The following is an 18834-nucleotide window of genomic DNA, read 5'->3' as shown; positions in this document are numbered from 1 at the left end:
GCCATCTGAGATATTATTTATCACTGCTCAGTGGTGTTTGCTTAGTCCTGCACTTCCTCTTAAAGTACATGCCCACCACAGAAACTTCATTCCTAAAATAATGTTTTTTTCCCTGCAACATTTTTCATCATGTCTTCATCCTTACTCAGCATAATCCCTGCCTCATGCCATGTTTTTACTTTGTAACGCTACCTTGACTCCCACCATGTCTGTGCCTTACACAGGATGCTCTTTAACGTGTGATGCGTTCACTGCACTGAGTCTGAGTGAGTTACAAGCACAGGATCTCATTAACTAACTGTGTTCAGGTCAGCTTACTATCCACTAGATGACGCTCTCGGTTTTTAAAGACATGCAGCTGCAAATTGCGTTTATGAGGTGAGCAAACAATTAAACTTAAACATCGAGTTTGTGGCCTATGCATGTGGACATTAAATCATGCATAAAGCAGTTAGTTTGTACAGGAAACTAGCATCCATTTGTGAAGCTAGAGTGTGTAACTTGTTGTTTTAATATCCTAATATTTATGGAATATTTCATTCGGTTGTTTTTGGCTTATTTTGTTTATTTCTACAGAAGATATATTACAATTACTATCTACTGGGTCCACCCATTTACTGTTTTTTTTCACATAATGGTGACTCACACCACAAAGCTCATGAACCGGGTCATTTTATATGTGAGAAAAGGTTGTTTTTCTACTTTTTTCCCTTCTTTTTAAAAAAATGTTGGCCCAGCTCCCACTAAACACAAGCAGCAAGACTTTTATTGCCCTCTCTTAACATCTCGTTTGCTCAGTTTAAAATAAAAGGTGTTTGTTTCATAATGAGCCAGTATGTCAGTCTAATTAACAGACTGGGTCCCACTTACAACTTGTTCCCCGCTGCTTTCAGAGCCTTTTTTATAAACTCTGCTGAGCTGAACCGAGCCGAGCCGAGCCGAGCCGAGCCAGGCCGTGCGGTAGAGAGGTCCCGCCGGGGCTTCAGGGCGGATTCCTGCTGTGAATCTGTTCCTGGACCAGCGGCCTGGGTCTGCGCGGGTGGGCGGGTTTGTGCGCTTGTTTCAGGAGGCGGAGCGGCCCGGAGGGTCGGACGTAGTTTTGAAACTCTCTGCCTCTCTCTGAGAAAACAACACAGCACTAAATAAGTTAGCAAAGCGGTGGCGTGGGCACTTTGCTCCCCCGTTTATCTCGTTAAAGACCCTTTAAAACAAACTTTTTACAACCTGCGATAAGTGGACCGGAGCGAGAAGCGACGTCGGTGAGTAAACTAGCTAACTGTTCATTGTAGATGCTGGGAGCGTTAACAGCCGTTAAACTCAACGAGAGGCAGATAACTGAACATTTGTCACAACAAAATTAGGATTTAACTTGCTCTAAACTCCATTGAATGATGTGACGAATGGAGTTGAGAGAGGTGTGAAGCTTTGTGAAGTTTCACTGGAGTTAAATCTCAGGCTGCTGCTGTGTTTCATGCCACCTGTTGCGCTCAGCAGCAGCAGCAGCGATGTAAACTGCGTCAACTCAAGCTGTTTCTCCTTCTTCTGCTAGCTAACTAACAGATGAGCTAGCTACTTTAACATTTCACTCCTCGTCTTTTATTTGTTATTTACACATCAGTGCTTTGATTTAATTGTGTTCACAGTGCTGCTGGACGCTCATGTTGGATTTACCTGACTCTCCAGATTAGTGAACTCCCATTCACGTTACGTAACGTAATGATATTTTCCCACAGTGTAAATCCTCAGCTTTAACATTTACCCCTTCACGGTTCGTTTTACCTGATTTGTTTTCTCCTGTGAGTCACTGCAGCTGTAGACACACTGTCGGGACTCTATGTGACACAGAAAACTAATCAGTTCACATGAGCAGATAAAAATCTGCTTCGTTAAACCTTTGCAGAGTCTGAACCTCTGCACACATCAAAGCGAGGGCCTTGACGTCCAACCTGCCTGCTGACCTCTCTGCTCTGCAGCACAGGGGTCAGTGAAGGCAGCACTGCCTCCATGAAGGACTCAGTGAGGGTTTCCTCCTCTTGCAGTGTAAAATACAATGGGAGGAAAAAAGTTGCACACTTGTTGGAGCTCTTGTGTTTTGGATACATGTGACATTATGGATGAAAGAGTCTATTGTGTCGTCTTTAGCTTTAATCTGTCCTCGACAGCACTCTTCCTGCTGGACAGGACAGTTTACAGAGGCCCTCTTCTTCCCTCCTGTGCAGACTAACCGGTGTGAAGCTGACTGATTCATACTAATTGGAGCACAAGGATCAACCTATCATTCACCGTACTCATTGACTTGTCAAAACTAAGCTGAGATGAAATATTCTCATGTGGTGCTAGGAGTGACATGTATAAAATGGCAATGGCAAAATATTATTGCGATATTTTAAGTCTATTTTGTAATGTAATATATATCTCGATATCTTGGAATCTCTTCAAAAGCACTTTATAAATGCTCGGACTGGGCAACGAAATCAAATATCACAATATTTTTGACAGAATACTTCAATATCGACATTGTGACAATATCAACATTGCAAAGGCAAGTATTAGAACAAGTAGAACAGTGGTAAGTTCACAAAATCACATCAGTTTATTGTAATGCAGCCTTGAAAACCAGTGTTATGTAACATTTAATTCATACACTTGTCAGATAAAATGTTAGAAGAAGGCAGGCACTATTTCATGCAGCAGATGCCAAATATCTAACAAGGTGCAGGCTTGAGTGGCTTACCACCTTGGTTAACCAATTTCCTGGGGGAAACCCTGACTTCTTCTGTCAGGTTACATGCAATTTTATATTGTGATATACCCTGATAGTATATTTTTGGGGAAAATTGCTTGTCTTATCTATATAAAACTGTTATAGATAAAATAATCAGACAGAGATATCTATATTTTGCTTATCAGGCAAACTGAATCCCTGAAAAATAATTATATTTTATCATATTGATGGGAAAAAAAAGTAAACATCTAATATTGGCACAAAGCTATCATGCTTGTTGATTTGTGTTTTGTAGCTTTGTCCACAGTGGCCTCATGCAACCAGAGACAATTGAACATAGTTTACACGAGACTGCAATAAACCACACAGCGCTTCTTATCAAAAGAGCAAAAAATATACAAAAAACATTTAAGTTAAATGTACTCAAAAGCGATTATTTGAATTGTAGGTTAAAGCAACAACATGTAACTTTCTGTAGAAAGATAAATTGATTGTTGCGTCTCATCCACTGGTGGTCAGATACTGACGCTTTGGTGTCTGTGGTTGGACACCAACTGAAAGCGTCACTATTTGACAACCTGGGGATGAGTGTCAACAATCAATTCTATTTTTCTAGAATTTTATTGTTTCAGACATTGGATCAGATTGGTCCCAGCTCTTCTCCCGACCCTACATGGGGATACATTTTTCTAAATAGGCTTGTCAATGAATGAGCTTTGCCTATTTGATGCTAATGTGCTGTATCCTGCTTCTGCCTTTGTTGTCATTCTTATCAGTGTCCTTCCTCCAGGTCCATCTCAGTCCGTCTTTGTATTGTAACATCAGGTAGAATGGGACACTATCAGCAAGGCAAACAGGAACCTGTTAAAAGCCCTTTGTCCAGTGAAACACATGGTGGCTGCTGATGGCTTTGTCTTTACCGGCTTCCCAGGCATAAATGTGTCTGAGGAACATTTAGCAGCTTACTTTAATATTTGTACACAGTTTGATATTTATTGCCAGCTGTGTTCTCACAACCGCGCTGCAAATCTGTCAACTTTGACAACCCTGCAATTATTATAAATGTGACAAAACTGAGCCCAATAAGATTGCGTTGCACTTCCCATGAGCGTGGGCTGCAAATTACAATGTTATTTACATGGATCAAGTACACTGTGTAAGCACACACACAAATATACACACCATACGTTCAGTCTAAACCTCACACCCTTCATAGTTGTGCAGAGAAGATTGAGCTCTTACACTTTTTTCAGGTCTGACTCATGTTGGAGTGTTATCTTTTAATCCCTTTCTCTCAACCTGTTAAACCTATATTCTTGTCATGCTCAGTAAACAGTCATTTTGTTGTGCCATACCTGTTAGTCACACACCTGTAAGGGCTCTCGAAACAGTACCTGGTAATTTTTGCTGTTAAAAGAATGTGGCCAATGTTGACTCATACTCTCAGAGATATAATGCGTTCTGAGATGTTAGACACAACATATTGTCTCATTCTTCATTCGGCAAGAGCACAGTTTGATTCTTCTCTCTTTGGAGAGAAAACAAAGCGCTATAACAAGAAAAGCAAATGACAGCAAACAACATAATTAAATACAGCCAGGCTTTAATGATTCATTAGAGGTGGAGTGTAAATCTGGGAGACATTTGTTTGATTCTGAATTATGTAATGTCTCATCTCTGACTAATACCGCCTGTTTAAACCTTTGGTTGCAGAGGTGGGCCACCTGATCCAGGGAGAGGGATTTATTTTCCTTCTGCATTCCTGATGGAGTCGTACAGAGCGACTGGCATTCCTAACAGCGGACCACAGCAGGGCCACACTCAGCCGTCCCGCCCATCCAGGCCCCACAGTAATGGAGCTGGTACATACGGTCTCAGCATCCGTGTTCAGGGGATAGATGGACACCCCTACGTGGTTCTCAACAACCAGGACAGGGGTCCGCAATCCTATATTGACCCTAACAGTAATGGGTACATCGACACAGAGGGCTCTTTCATTGAGAACTATGATGAGTATGATTTCAAGGGAGGGAAGGAGGCTGGATCCAACAGCCCCTTCATGGAGTACAGGTCTCAGAAGATGATGCAATACACTGGTTCTCAAAATGGTGTCGCAGATTCACAAGAGAGGAAATCATCCTCCCTTCTGAACTTTCAGAAGCACCCTGAGATACTACAGCCGTATGATCCGAACACCAACTCACTGAACTTTGATGGTTCCCGCAGCCTGCCTTCAAGGTCTCTGCCTCCATCTGGGACTGGGAACCAGCAGCGAGGACTCTCCTCTAAATCTGCTGTGCTTGCACCGTCCCATGCCAAGCCGTCCAGCCTGGACCAGAGCAGGGCTCCTGCCCAGCGAGAGAAAAGGCAACTTCCGTCCCAGAGCCTGAGTGAGACAGCTCTGTCCAAGTCGAAGTCTTTGCCTCCTTCCCAGCTTGCTAAGCCTCAGACAAGGACACAGTCACAAGTGGCAGAACCGCAGTCCAAAGCTCCTCTCACCAACCTGAATCAACCTCAGTCCAAGCCAGTCTCCAAAACCCAGCACCAACCAGTGCCTCCAGCCCAGCCTCAGCCCTCCACTGTGTCCAGTCCCACCAGTGAGTACAGCAAGACTCCATGCATATCCCCCACCGCCATGAGCAGCACAAGTTCCAGCCTGGAGCGCTCCCGCCGTGAGCCTGATGTCCTTCCACTACGCAGAACTGACTCAAGTGGGCCAGTCCTTCAGTCCTCTTCCCGCTCGCGCCATTCCTCCTCATCTTCCACCTCTAAGAATCTGATAGATGAACAGATGGACGCCCTTTATGCAGACACCATCAACCGCCACGAGAACCGCCGCTACATCCCTTTCCTCCCAGGTTCAGGCAGAGACATTGACACAGGCTCCATTCCTGGTGTCGATGAGCTCATTGAAAAGTTTGATGGCCAAGTTGGCAGCCACCAGCGCAGGGGCAGGGCTGGGCGCAGGAACAGGATAAACCCGGAGGACAGGAAGCGGTCACGCAGCGTGGATAGTGCCCTCGGCCTTCGAGATGGTTACACGGAAGAGTTTAGCCACCAGCGAGGCACATCAATGGAGCACGTCCTGCGGCCCTCGCAGCTACGGCTGCAGAAAACGGCCGGCAGTCAGGACTCCTGGATCACAGCTGTAGATGGTAAGGTCGACTCCAGAGCTTCATCTCGTGCCACTAGCGCGCCCGGCTCCCCTCAGAGCACCATCTCTAAAGGTGTGGGCTTCATACAGGGTTACAAAAAACCACAGACTCGCTCCTCTTCACTACCATTCAAGAGTAAAGAGAGCGAGGACGGTGCCTCTTCAGCTGGAAAGGTTTCGACGACAACATTGTCAACGTCGCTATCCAAGCCTTCTTCAGCTGCAGACAAAAAGTCCAGTACAGAGACAGATGTTCAGGTAAGAGATATGCTGCAGCACTAATTAAATCTCTTTATGTCTTTGTGTCTTATTTTACTTACTAAACATTAGTATATTGTCCAACAGATGAATGTATGTTCAGCCTTAATAAAATGGGGATCTGTGAGAGAACGCTTAATTTTGCTTTGTTAAGATCTCTCTTATTTCATTAAGATCTCCCTCTAATATCCTGTCTTTTCCAGGCAACACCTGATCTTCTGAAAGGTCAGCAGGAGCTTTCACAACAAACAAATGAAGAGACTGCAAAACAAATTCTGTTCAGTTACCTGAAGGACGGGTGAGTTATCTTGACTTTTCTGTTCTTATCAACCTATATTTTAGCTTTATTTTCTCATATTAATACAAGAAATGTGAGCAAATGTTGTGAAAATGTTGTGGTCTGCCCAGATCCAACATGTTGCACCATAAGGCGATGCATCATAAAGGGAGAGACTGTTCTGTGGGAGCACATAAATGGTTTTTATCAGAGTTGGACTGTTTGTGATAAAAGTGAAGGAATGTGCTCTTCTTACCCTCCCATCCAGGCTGTGAGTGATCCAGCTGTCTGGAGTTTGTTTTCATGCAGAATCCCACTTTCTCTCTCTTTGCTGCAGCGTGAAATGAGGGGAAGATGTTCTGTTTGTCCCTGTAATCAGACACTTACTGCCTGTCAAGGAAAGGCATGTCGGGTTAAAAGGTTAAACTGCGGTTTAGATTTTAAAGGAGCCAAATATGATGAGGTTTACAGTATTTTAATTAAGGTAGCAAGTGGCTGTCGAGAATTGTTTTGGATTCACAAACAAATGCCTGTTCAGCTGTTCTGTACTTGTACTGTATTTGTGTGCGATTTTGCAGTGAGAAACGGTTTTCAGGTTTCTACAGTCAGGATTGTGATAACGTAGAAAGAGAACAGGAAACTGCTAGGGTGTGTCGGGCCACAGGTCAGGAGTCACAGGACAAAGGAAAGGAAACACAGATGGAAGTGCTGGAGCTGAAACTGAGCTACATTCCCAAGACCCAGAAGACAAACATTCACCAACAGGGGTTATAAAGGTTTAATGAAAATCATCTGGATGAGGAGAAGAGAGATTTGTGGGGGAGTTTTGCTCTCTGTGTCAGCCTTATAATGTATCGCTGCTGTCATGTGAAAGTGTTGTAACTCCGTTTTTGTGGATTCTGATGTTTTCACTTTAACGGGAAGATTAAAATATTGCTCTGTGGGCTGAGAGAATCCTCCCATCTTTGGGCTTTCAAACGCCTGGCGATAAACTCAGAAATGCTCTGTGTTCAAGACAAAGCTGCTTTTCATAGTTCTGGAGAAGTTGATGTTTAAGAAAATTAGATTTTAACTGACCAGGACAATACTTTAATTAGTTTACACTTAGTTGTTTTGACTATGTCACATTAGGTAAAAATGTGTTGGAACTGTTTCAGGTTTTCAATTTCTCAATTTTCATACTGTTTGTGTTTGAAAGCGTTAAAAGTTGTGATATTTCTTAACTGTGTTGCTGCAATATTTTTAGATCTGGTTCCTACTAATTAACAAGCTGATGGAATTAGACTGCAGCAATCCCATTATACTGCCCATATGTTTGATTCTTCCGCTCATGTGCCTCATAGTTTATTAGACGGGTGTAATGAAGCTGTTTGTGCTGTGAGGTGACACATCAAAGCAGCATGATCCTTCCTGACCCTTTCTAAGCTGGGAATGAATTACTCTGTTCCCAGAACAGTCTGAAATTAACTCTTGATCCCCTAAACACTGAGAAAAGTTGTTTTTTCTTACCTTTGATAACCAGAGTGTGTTGAAAAACCTTTGTGTGTGTCTGCAGTAGCAACGACAATGATGAAACAACAAAGAGAAAGGTCAACCTTGTCTTCGAGAAGATACAGACGTTGAAGTCTCGTGCCACGGCGAGTTCACAAGGGGACACCAAAGTGAGACAATCACTAACCATTAAAGAACCCATGCAATAAAATGTCCCTTTCTCTTATCTATCTGTGAAATGCTAACTACATGTCAAAAGGGCATCTTTACACATTTGTATATATTAAAATCATAGATTTTGGGGTGTAAAGGTGCAGTTCCACCTTCATGTTTTAACTTTTTACCAGTAAATTGCTGAGAGAGTTGTAGCTCAACTGGCTTGACTGAATTTTCATGAATTTTCAAAGTAAACATTAAAATTCTGCTTTAACATCCTTGATTGAAACCACTGAAGGAAACTGATCTGAAAGCCATTTTAAGGAGCCTTTTCAAACAATGTGCATATTATTTCAGGCTCTGATGATCTAACACCCTGCTGGCTATGTACTTTGCATATCAGACACTATCAGCTATTGAATATTAACCCTCTCACCCTGTAAAAAAGAACCTAGACTAAATTAACTGTCTTCATCTGTCAGTCCACGGACTTTTCCTCTCAGGCCAAAGCTCTGCAGGAGCAGAATGCTGAACTGGAGAAAGAAATGACCGACCTGAAGAAACAACTTGAGGTAACAGCAGTCTGACTGCTACTGTGCCTTTGACACCAGTTGATTTATGGTGGCATTTTACTTTATTGCTAAAGTTGTTGTTGTTTGAGAATATCCTTTAGTCAAGGGTTTAAGGGGACTATTGGTTGGATGTAGAATTGGCTAAGCTTAACACAAAGGTGCATTTTCATGGACAGAAGAATAGAAATAAACAGGCTGGTCTCATGAAAACCTGTAATTCTTAATGTGTGGGTGGTTTAATAAAGTAAGAAAGAATTCAAAACACTGTTGTTTGCTTTGCATTAAAAGTTAAATAATTAAAACTGTGTGCAGCTGTCAGGAATGCAGACAACATTCACGTCTTACATGCTGCTTTTCCTTTGCAATACTTAAAAAGGATCCTGCTAACAAGAAACACTGAAAACGAAAGTTCACTTCAAATGCCAATGGCCTGGGGTGAAGAGTGAGAAGAGTGTCTCTATATTGAAATCTCACCATGAATATTTGTGTCTTTCACCATCAGATGAATCAGGCTGACAGGAGGACAGCAGCAGGTTTGAAGGATCTGCAGCAGGAGCTGGAGAGGATTATAGAAGAGTGCAAGCGTCTGAAGGAAAAACTGTCCAAAACAGAGGCCGAGCTCCAGACCACAGTCGAGGAGTAAGTGCAGGGTGACAATGCTGGAGAACGACATGATCAGTGTAGATTAATATAATAGCATAGCTTTCCCTGAATGTTGTGTTGACTGCAATAAAATGGTCAACACCAGTTCTTTTAAACTTGTGTTAAACCTTTTTCGATGTGGGTGGCTTTGCGGTGACGCCCAAATTCATCGCTCTTTTCTGGTATCTTTATCTGCTCCGATGAACACAACTGGCAGTGTTTGTGTTGGGAAGCTGTTGAGGGATCATGCTCATTTCACTGCCCTACAAGCTCTTTGTTTGCAGGTGAAATGAAGCAGCGGTGTATCAGAGAGTACTTTGTTCATATTAACACCTTCCATAGGTCGTATAGTCATAAATAATAATAATTAGCTTGACATTTTGTCCATCAGCTGTTGCTGAACTTGACATTTCCATGTCCCGTCCTGTTGAAACCATTGTTTGATCTCTGTTGATGAAACCACTCAGACTGTTGATAGTTACTGAAGTGGTCACCGTGTCAGGTTCCTCTGGGGTATTATACAGCACATTGTGTCTCCTCTGGTTTGTTAGGTTTACCTTTCATCCTCCATCTTAATGTGTGCTTGGTCACTGATTTGCTATTCATTCGGACAGCACAAACTGTCCAGCTCTATTCCAGCCCCTTTTACATATTATACAGCTATTAACATTGTTATTTGACTGATATGAGTTTGAATGGTGCCACAATCCAAAGCTTGCTGGTTTCGTTTAGTGTTCTCCGGTTTCAGATGAGAAAATTGTCTATATTTGAGCTCAAGATATTTCATGTTTCTGATACTTTTCTTGGATTTCACTCATATTAGAAGCTCCACTTTTTTTTATTCCTTCCTCCTCCTTTGTTGGGCTTTTTATTGTCAACTGTAGAATTATGTTTTTGTTAATTGGATCCAGGATCTTTCACTTACTTGAGTGATCTGTAGTGTCATCCTCAGTTTCATCTTTTCTTTTTTTCCAGAATAGAAAAAGCAACCCCTTTTTTCCAGACAGGAAACAAGGGGGACAGACAGGTTGGAATCAAACCAGAGACCTACCAGTTAAATGGTCAGCTACCATTTGCTCCCCTCTTTGTCTATTCAAACAGCAGAAATAGATGTTCTGCTTCAGTCTACATGACTGTGTGTTGATTTGTTTGAGGTGCCTCACATCACTTATCACCCTCCCCCTCGGTGTTGTCATGTCGAGGTAGTTTAGACATTATTGGTTTGGCATCGTTCTGGTATTCCTTTTAACCTCTCTGCTCCATGGGCCTGACATTCAGACCCAGCACAGGTGCTGCCATTTGTATGTGCGAATTAAGTAGCAGGTGTGCGTGGGTGCATGTGCATATCTACAGCATAGAGTGCCTGTACTGTGTGGTGACATGTTTTGTGTGGTTTGTCAGGCTGTTCCAGGTGAAGATGGAGAGGGAGCAATACCAGACGGAGATCAGAGACCTGCAGGATCAGCTGTCAGAGATGCACGACGAGCTCGACTTGGCAAAGAAGTCAGGCGCTGATGGAGAGAAAGACATCCTTATGGCGGTAATGCAGTGTTCATTGTTCGAGAAGAAGATAAAGTCACTATCTTTTTGCTTTAAGCTTGTGGAACAAGCTGTGCTCACTAAAACCTCAATGAAAGATGAAAGTATTTCTATTCTGTCTCATGTTCCGTACTGTAAAATGCATCTTCTCAAACACTGAAATGACACAGAATGCATTTTAGGTTGCTATAAACTTTTCTGATAGACCATAACAATTCTATGTGGTGATGGTCTAATCCGAAAGATTTGACTCTGGAGACACTACAGAATAAACTCAATGAACAAATAAGCATAGAAATGAAAATGTTTGATCTTTTAACAGTTAAACCAGTGTTGTGGTGAGAAAAAGTCTTTGTAACCAAAGATGAGCAAATTGAAGGGTCTCAGCCAAACTATGCAAGTTGTGCAAATTCTGAAATCATAAAAAGTCACCAAACTGTTCATTTTCTACAGGACATGATGCAGCTGAAGCTGGAGATGCAGGAACTTCTCCTGGCCAAGGAGGAGCAGGAGGAGGTGCTGAGGAGGCGAGAGAGGGAGCTGACAGCACTGAAAGGAGCTCTGAAGGAGGAAGTGGCCGCTCACGATCAGGAGGTGGACAAGATGAGGGAGCAGTACGAGAAGGAAATAAGCAGGCTACAGATGTCTTTGGAGGAGGCCAAGCAGGTTTGTTTCCCCGCTGTCTCTCCTGCAGTTTGTGTTCCCTCCTCCTCATTTCCTTCCCTCCCCCATTCCAAAACACACCCTGTCACAGAGGAGTGTGGAGATAAGCACTGCATCAGGGGAGCTGTAATTGTGTCTGTGTGTGTTTTGCATTGCAAGTTGTGCCATATGTTCGTCATCAGAGGTTGGGACGCTGCTTTGAAGTCACTTTATTTACATCTTCTTCACTAGTTTCACATCTGTGGCGTCATCTGTCATCTGAGCATCAATATACTGAGACTCCAGTTTTAAAACATGCAGGTATTAGTGGATCCAGAATAAGGTTGGCACCTGAAATCAGTAACACTGTGTATCTGTGGAAAGGATTTGCAGAAATAGCAGGAACAGGAGGCAAAGAGGCCTCCATTGCAGTCAGTCAAGAATTTCAAAACATAATTCCAACTGCAGGTAACATACTTTTTTAGTTTCATTCAGTGACTGTTAGTTTCTCAGAGCATGTGATGTCTCAGTAGCACCAAGGTCACCTTATTTGGATGTTGAAAGACAAGTTAGCAGTTGACTTTTCAATATTTACAGTTCCTCCCACTTTTCTGTTTACCCTTTAAACTCCAGTTATACATGTGTAGATTTTATAACGTGACAAGCAGATGGTGTTGCACGTGTCTGCTGTGTTATTCCATGATCTGGTTTTCTTGGCTTGCAGAGAAACATTGATGAAGAGATTCAACTTCCCAGTTTTTGATGGTGTTTAATCGTAGTGCATGAACAAAGTAGACACATGGATCAGCAGGATTAGATATTAACCTACGGCGGAGAGAAGTCATTGGATGTTTTTTCAAAAGCCTTTTCAAGTAGAAGTTAAGCTCAGTTTCAGTTTGCACACTAGAACTGCATCAACAGAGTACACTGATAAAACAAAAACGAAACATTGTGTAAAAGTCAACTGTAGCTCGTCATCATTTTTCATGGCAAATCTTCCTTTTCCTGTCAAGTTTGGAGGTGTTTTGTTATCTCAGCTTGTTACTCTAGGGAGGAATGTTTTACAGGAAGAATTTGTTGATAAAATTGAGACATTTATCAGTATATTAACATGTTATGAGTTGCCTTACTGGCAAGGTCACTATTGCAGCTTAGGAGCAAGGCTCAATTAAAGGCCTCAGAAACAGATACAGTTCTGTTTTTACTGCATTGACAAAAATAAAGAAAAGCTGTACCTCAGAATACTTGAACCCTCCGTCATGAAAATGTGAGATATTCTGCACCATTAAGAGAATGGTGCCAGTTACTGAACCAGACATTATTTAAAAGTTATTGATTAGAGGAACAACAGAGGGGTTGTCAACTTTTGATCTGAAAATGGAGGAAGGTGAGTTAAGATGAGACGTGCACGGCAGGAGACAGGACACTGAAAGGGCTGAAGTCACATTGTTTTCAGTAGGCCGCTGTGTGACTCACATGTGTCCTGTTTGTCTCAAAGACTGGAAGTCGTCCTTGTTCTCGGCTTCCTGTGGGCCTGGTGGGGGTCCATAGCGGCAGCGCTCTGCAGCAAGAGTCTATGAGAACATTTCCTTTTGTCGAACAGAGGTACTGCTCCCCCGAGAGAGTGTGTCATCAGGGGTTTACCCTCAGTGCTTTGTAAACACTTGGCAAGATGAAGTCATTGTTTGTTTCTCTTTTAAGATATAAAAGAGTTCTCACTTGTCGCAGCCTTTCGTTTGTGTCCTTGAATTAATCAGCTGTCCTCAGGTCGGACTCTGTGAGGCATCTGTAGATCAGAGGACTGTGCCTATTAATTATTATTCAGAAACATTAACTCAAATTCATTTATAATGTGGCACTATCAATGCTTTACCTGTTTATATATGGTGTTCATGCCGGGGCGATGTGCAAATAGATGATAAGATATGATACGACAGCATGAAAAAGTCACATAAGGTAAATTATTTTGGAGTGAAAGCTACAGAATAAGAATGTTACATCTATGTCAGTGATAAATACTGTTTTTCTAGGCATCCGGATTTTCTGTCTGATTAAAAATAAAGTTTCAGAGACCAAAATATTGACAGCATGCAGGTTTTTGTCTGAGTTACAGGTATATGAGAAAGACTGGCATTAAAGGGGAAAATTGCTTATTATTATTATTACTTTGGGTGAGGCTGTCAGAGGAACAAGAAAAGCCAGAGTGAAATCTGCATCTTTTTAATTTTTCTACCCTCATCTCTCCGCCTGACATTTTGCGGTGACCAGAGCGGCCCATGCAAAGAAGAATGATGGAAACTGGAGCACTAAATTGCTCTGCATACTAGTTAATTGCAGTGGCAAGCCATCACTAATCTAATGAGCTGCCGTTCCTGAGCAGCGTCGTGTCGCCTCTTCTTTCTGTGCCCTGAAAGAGCGGTGGGTAATTGCGGACCTCAGTCAACGATGAATGATGAGTTTGTTTCACACAATAATAGCAGCGGGGGTTGGGACTATGCTGAATAAGTGGGTCAGTATGCTGAAGAAAAAGGGGATGCGTGGCTGACCCCCTGAAAGGAGCGGGGGGCCTGTTTTGTGTCTTAAATTCAAAGCTGCATTGTGTTTCCAATGAGGTGAAATCTGTGGAATTTCATCAAGCTTGGAAAAATCTTGCTCATGCTTTCTTGAGAAGACTTCATGAATGTGCTTACTTTGACTGTTACTTATCTGATTTCTTAATGTTCCGTAACAAAAGACGTCTGCACATTTGGAAATGGATTTGATCTTTCGTGTCAGCATGTGCTGGAATTCAAAAAATGTGGAAAGATGAGGTGCGGCGAGTAGAGAGAAGGGCTTGTTTCCAGGAATGTCAGGGTCAAAGTGGAGTATGTGCTCCCTGCAGACCTCCTTTTTCACTCAGCTCCATCTCTGTTACAGTGCACCCGCTTCGACCTGCGGGAGAGGCTCCAATCTTTTCATTTCTGCCTCTTCAGGGTGCTGCAGTTGCATCTCCATCTCCACAGCGCTCCAGATTCTCGGTGTCAGAGGTTTTTAGAGGTCTCAGTCGTACTCTCCCTTCCTGGCTGTAAAGACAGAGCCTTGCGCTTATCACACCTTCTCCAGCTCTTGTTATGTTTCACCTACAGCCCCGAGCCACAGTGTGCAACACGGCCACATTGTTATCACGCTCTCATCTGTAACCTCAATCCCAAATGCTGTATTTCTTCATTTCCCATCTCCACAGTTTCCACACATGAGTCCGCAGTGATCTCCCGCTCACCTAAATGTGGTTCATTTTCAGGCCTGTGTCATTCTCGCACGTATCTCTGCCGGCCTCTCGAGTAATCTCTGCCAGCGTGTGAACTGAAGTCTCACTGTCTGATCATCAAACTTACGTTGCCCAGAGAAGAGTCCACCCTCAGGCTTGTTTTGAAAGTAAAGACTCCCGCATTGGTCTGCGTGTTTGATGATAGCACTGTATTTCCCGGCGTAGCTTTAGGAGCTGATGGAGGAAGGAGACGCTGGGCAGCGAGAGAGGAAGGAAATGATTGAGAGACTTTCTGGATCTTGACAGAAACGGCAAGGAATTAGCCGTTTACCCTTGTTGAAATATGAGGTCTTCTAGGTCTTCAAATAGCTTTTATGATAACTTTATAGATTGATGACATTAAACACTTGAGCTAAATACCTAGGAGTTCAGTTTACCTTGCTGCCCGTAAGTGCTGATGTGTCGGGAGCCTAATCTGCCAATGCAACTTGCAGGAGTGTAGTTTAATACATCTGTTGAGATGGCCAGAAACATTTAAAACTTGTGGTTAAAACCTGCAAGTTGCTGTCACAGTGTTTTAAAAGGCAGTCAGTGTGTTTTGAAGCTGTAAACGATTGTTCTTTTTTCAATGTTTGGAATTTCTTTTAGATGTGGAAAGTGTTGGTTGAGATCTCAGTGTTTGATTTGTTAGTCTTTAGACTTGAACTGTTGTGTGGGATGTGGATTTTGGGCGTTCCTTCTCTCGCTCTCTGCTTTATTCAAACCATGTCTTCTTTGGCCTGGAAAACTGGAACAGGAGTTTTAACTCCCCTCTTTGTCTTTCTGCTGAGACTTTACGAGCCTTTGATTTGAGTTTTGGCACTGTGAAGCCTGGAAGTCAAAGTCTGAGTCACATTCAATTCACATTCTTAATTTTGATAAACGCTCTGTTATTAATGTCCTTATGTTAACAAAGGGGTACATCTGGTAATTCCTTCACAAAATATGTTCTCCTGTGACCTTGCGTGAACCATTTTGATAAGAGAAATACACATCTTTGCTCAATTTTTTTCACAAGATAAACAGGCTGTAAATAAGGTGATACTAAAGTTTTTAATAACCAGAGACATGAGCTGAGATGAGATCACAAACTGCAGTTTGATCAAATCTGGTCCCAGGAAAGCCAAAACAATTAGTGATGGCTTTTAGGTAATTCTGCACCCATTACAGGAAGTGTCCATGCAGTCAGTGAGTGACCATGTTGGTGTCCAGGGAGTAAAAAACTAGTATATATTAAACTATTCTCTGTTTCCTGGGCAACCTCTGCTCCAAATCACTTCAGATGGTGTGTTCACCTTTTTATGATCAATGTGTAGCTTTACTGATCTTGAAGGCTAGGTGCATTTTGATGAAGGTACATTAAAAGATTTTGGTGTCTTTCAGCCATGCTAGGATTATTGTTGTCGGTCCGTCAGCAAATAGTGTTTGTGGTGTCAATATCCAAATCCCAAAGGTGATTTTAAAGTCAGAAATATGTATCTTTTCCATAACTGAATAAACAAGCTGTTCTCAGAGGAAAATGAGGCCTCAGAACACTGTTTGAAGCTTGAAAGGTGGCAGGGTCAGTTTCAGTTCAGTTCAGTTCAGTTTATTCAGTCATGAAAATGAAGAGAGTTTGTTTGTTTCGTTTGTCTGGGCATAGACAAATCAGTCAATGAAGATCTTTCTCTTCTGATTAAAATTTCTTCTTTTAAAGAAGCAATTTTCTCAAACTCACTTCATTTTTATTTTCTCTTGGAGCATTTGCACGGTCACAATCTCGCTATTCTCTGTAAACCTTGGTTAAATCCAAACACCCCTGTGAGCCTGCCATTCGGCTTTGCACAGAGACTCTTTTTAAAAGCAGGATTCTGTTTCCAGTTCTCTAAGGACAAGACAAGATTTGATTACCGTCCTCTTTTGACCAAAGAGATGCCAGCACTTCTCAGCTGTCGCGTTTTAATTTACTACTTCAATCCTTCCTTTCATACCATGACAGGCCTTCTGTTCCAGTTAACCTCAGGTGTGGGTACCCTCTTTTATGAGGAATGCTGTTGTATTTGTAACACATACTTCGTGCTGGCGGAGCAAATCCAGGCTGCTCCACTGCCAAATAATTTTTTTTTTCTTCTCTTGATATGAGGGTTAAGTTCAGATAATGTGATACCATACAGGAAACTACTTGTTCTCTGAATGTCCTTGGACAGTCCAGTCACGCTTGGCAACAAAGGCATTTTTTGTTTGTCGCAACGAGGAAACATCACTTCAGCTGTCAAAAACCTCAAACCTACAACAAGGAAAAACAGGAATGGTGGCATAGTTTAACCTCCTGCCACCCAAACAGTGAGCATCTGATTGGTAAATCAGATTGGTAAATAATATAAAATACGTGTCTACAACACTCACCGTGCTACTGGAGTTAAATGGCATATTATAGCCTGGCATTCAGAGAAACAGGAATAAGTTTATGTTATTTTCCATTTAAAATGTGAACGTATAACATCTTCATGGCATGTTTGTGGTGGTGCAAAGACAGCAGGTGGATGTTGAAGCTTCCTGTGTTGAATCAGTAGTACAATCTGTAGCTGATGGTCAGGTGGAGGTATTGCAGTGAAAAGAGAGAATCACACAGATTGGTTTATAATATGCAGAAGGAAACACATAGCTGTCAGTGATATTTTGAATTTGTGAATGAGATGAGTTTTGACAGCACAGGAAAAAGGAAACAGCTGAGAGGATCGACAACAGGAACGACGGGAAAGACAGAGGGAAGTAACCAGTAGTGATACATTAGAGAGGAAAACGTCCTCCTTATGGAACTTTTTGAGCAGCTTCATTTGGTATCAGCCAAACAATTTGTCAGTGTTGCTGTGAGACAGCTTTCGTGAGTGAAATCACAGTTAGCATGTTTTCTCAGCTGCTGTCGAGGGAAGTCGTGTGTTTCCACATATCCTGGTTTGGATTACCTGTAGCTAAGTGCACCAGTAAAATTTGAAAAAGCTCATCATCAGTGATTTAACAAACACTATTATTTGTTTGTGATATAAATTATTGTCTATAAGTATATTATATAATGCATTAAATTAAATTTGAGAAGGACTCCAAGGCATATTGACATTGAAGTTTGTCAGATATTTTGTACATTTGCTGCATCAGTACATTAGTATTGCATTCATTTTAAGTGTATCTGTGTGAGAAGGATAAACAAACTCTGGGGTTTTTGGCAGCCTTTGCTCTGCATGTTATGTTTGTGCACTATTCTGTTGAGTTTTGTAAAACAAATGTTTTCACAGTTTGCCAGATGGTGGACGGGGGTAAAAACATATGGAAAAAAATACCTCCAACATGTTTGTCTTCAAAAAAGAAAAGAAAACACATGCAGAGCAACATCAGGAATGGAGAGGGGAGAGAAATGAAAACATGTTAGCAGCTGGCTAAAACTCTTTACCTGCTTGTAGGGGTTTTTCAGAGTTACATTAGTTTATGTACATTATCTTGAGTTTAAATGGAATCTACCATACCTGAGATAAGGGAATAATCTAGCTGACATTTATAGAAGTCATTGTCCTCATATGTAAGGAATGAACAAGTTCAGGAAACCGATTGACATTCTGGTAGGTGGATTTTCTTGCAGCTGTATTTATTTTTAGACCATTAACTCTTTCGTTATGCTGGAAGCTGATTTGGTTTAATAACTGAGAAAGCCACGATTTCAACACAGCGCACAACCTGGGTCACATACTTCATTACCAGCGTTCATGCTGTGCTTCAAAGACTGCACAAAGTTAGTTAATGTGCAACTTTAGACAAACAGTTTTGAGTACACACAAGGACCAGAGTCAAACTTTGAGTTCGGGGAGAGGGGAGAGAAAACTTGTGGTATGATATTACCACATATTCTTCTATGATATTGTACTAATACAGTGAAGTCCGCTTGTGTTGTCAGTCTCTGTGATTAATTTGTGTTGTAGGAGGTGATAAATAATTTAATTTAACAGACAAATTAAACAAATCGTTGTCTAATAGCTGATAAAGTGATTGTTTTGTTTGCAGTAATCCTTCAATGATTGTTAGGTATACTTTCACACTTGTAATGAATGATTAATTTTTTTT

At 41.8% G+C, this 18834-nt stretch overlaps 1 protein-coding gene across 4 annotated transcripts in view; it reads left to right on the top strand.

Annotated features, from left to right (window-relative positions):
* The first annotated feature begins 944 nt into the window (after positions 1–944).
* cgnl1 (cingulin-like 1) overlaps positions 945–18834 on the top strand; it is a 31168-nt gene continuing 13278 nt past the window's right edge. Inside the window, exons 1-8 of one of the 4 annotated variants that reach the window (XM_084355275.1) lie at positions 945–1259; positions 4439–6137; positions 6341–6435; positions 7970–8075; positions 8544–8633; positions 9136–9272; positions 10677–10815; positions 11268–11480. In XM_084355275.1, the coding sequence (XP_084211401.1) occupies positions 4491–6137; positions 6341–6435; positions 7970–8075; positions 8544–8633; positions 9136–9272; positions 10677–10815; positions 11268–11480 (2427 nt within the window). In that variant the 5' untranslated portion in view covers positions 945–1259; positions 4439–4490. Of the gene's footprint in view, positions 1260–1952; positions 2041–4438; positions 6138–6340; positions 6436–7969; positions 8076–8543; positions 8634–9135; positions 9273–10676; positions 10816–11267; positions 11481–18834 lie in introns of those variants that run through there. The other 3 variants (XM_084355274.1, XM_084355272.1, XM_084355273.1) reach the window with 3 other exon arrangements.

This window comes from Pagrus pagrus, assembly GCF_965226575.1.
Source record: "Pagrus pagrus genome assembly, chromosome: 1".
NCBI classification, from domain to species: Eukaryota; Metazoa; Chordata; class Actinopteri; order Spariformes; family Sparidae; genus Pagrus; species Pagrus pagrus.
The sequence above is the reverse complement of the archived record's forward strand: the minus strand, read 5'-3'. Positions and strand labels throughout refer to the sequence as shown.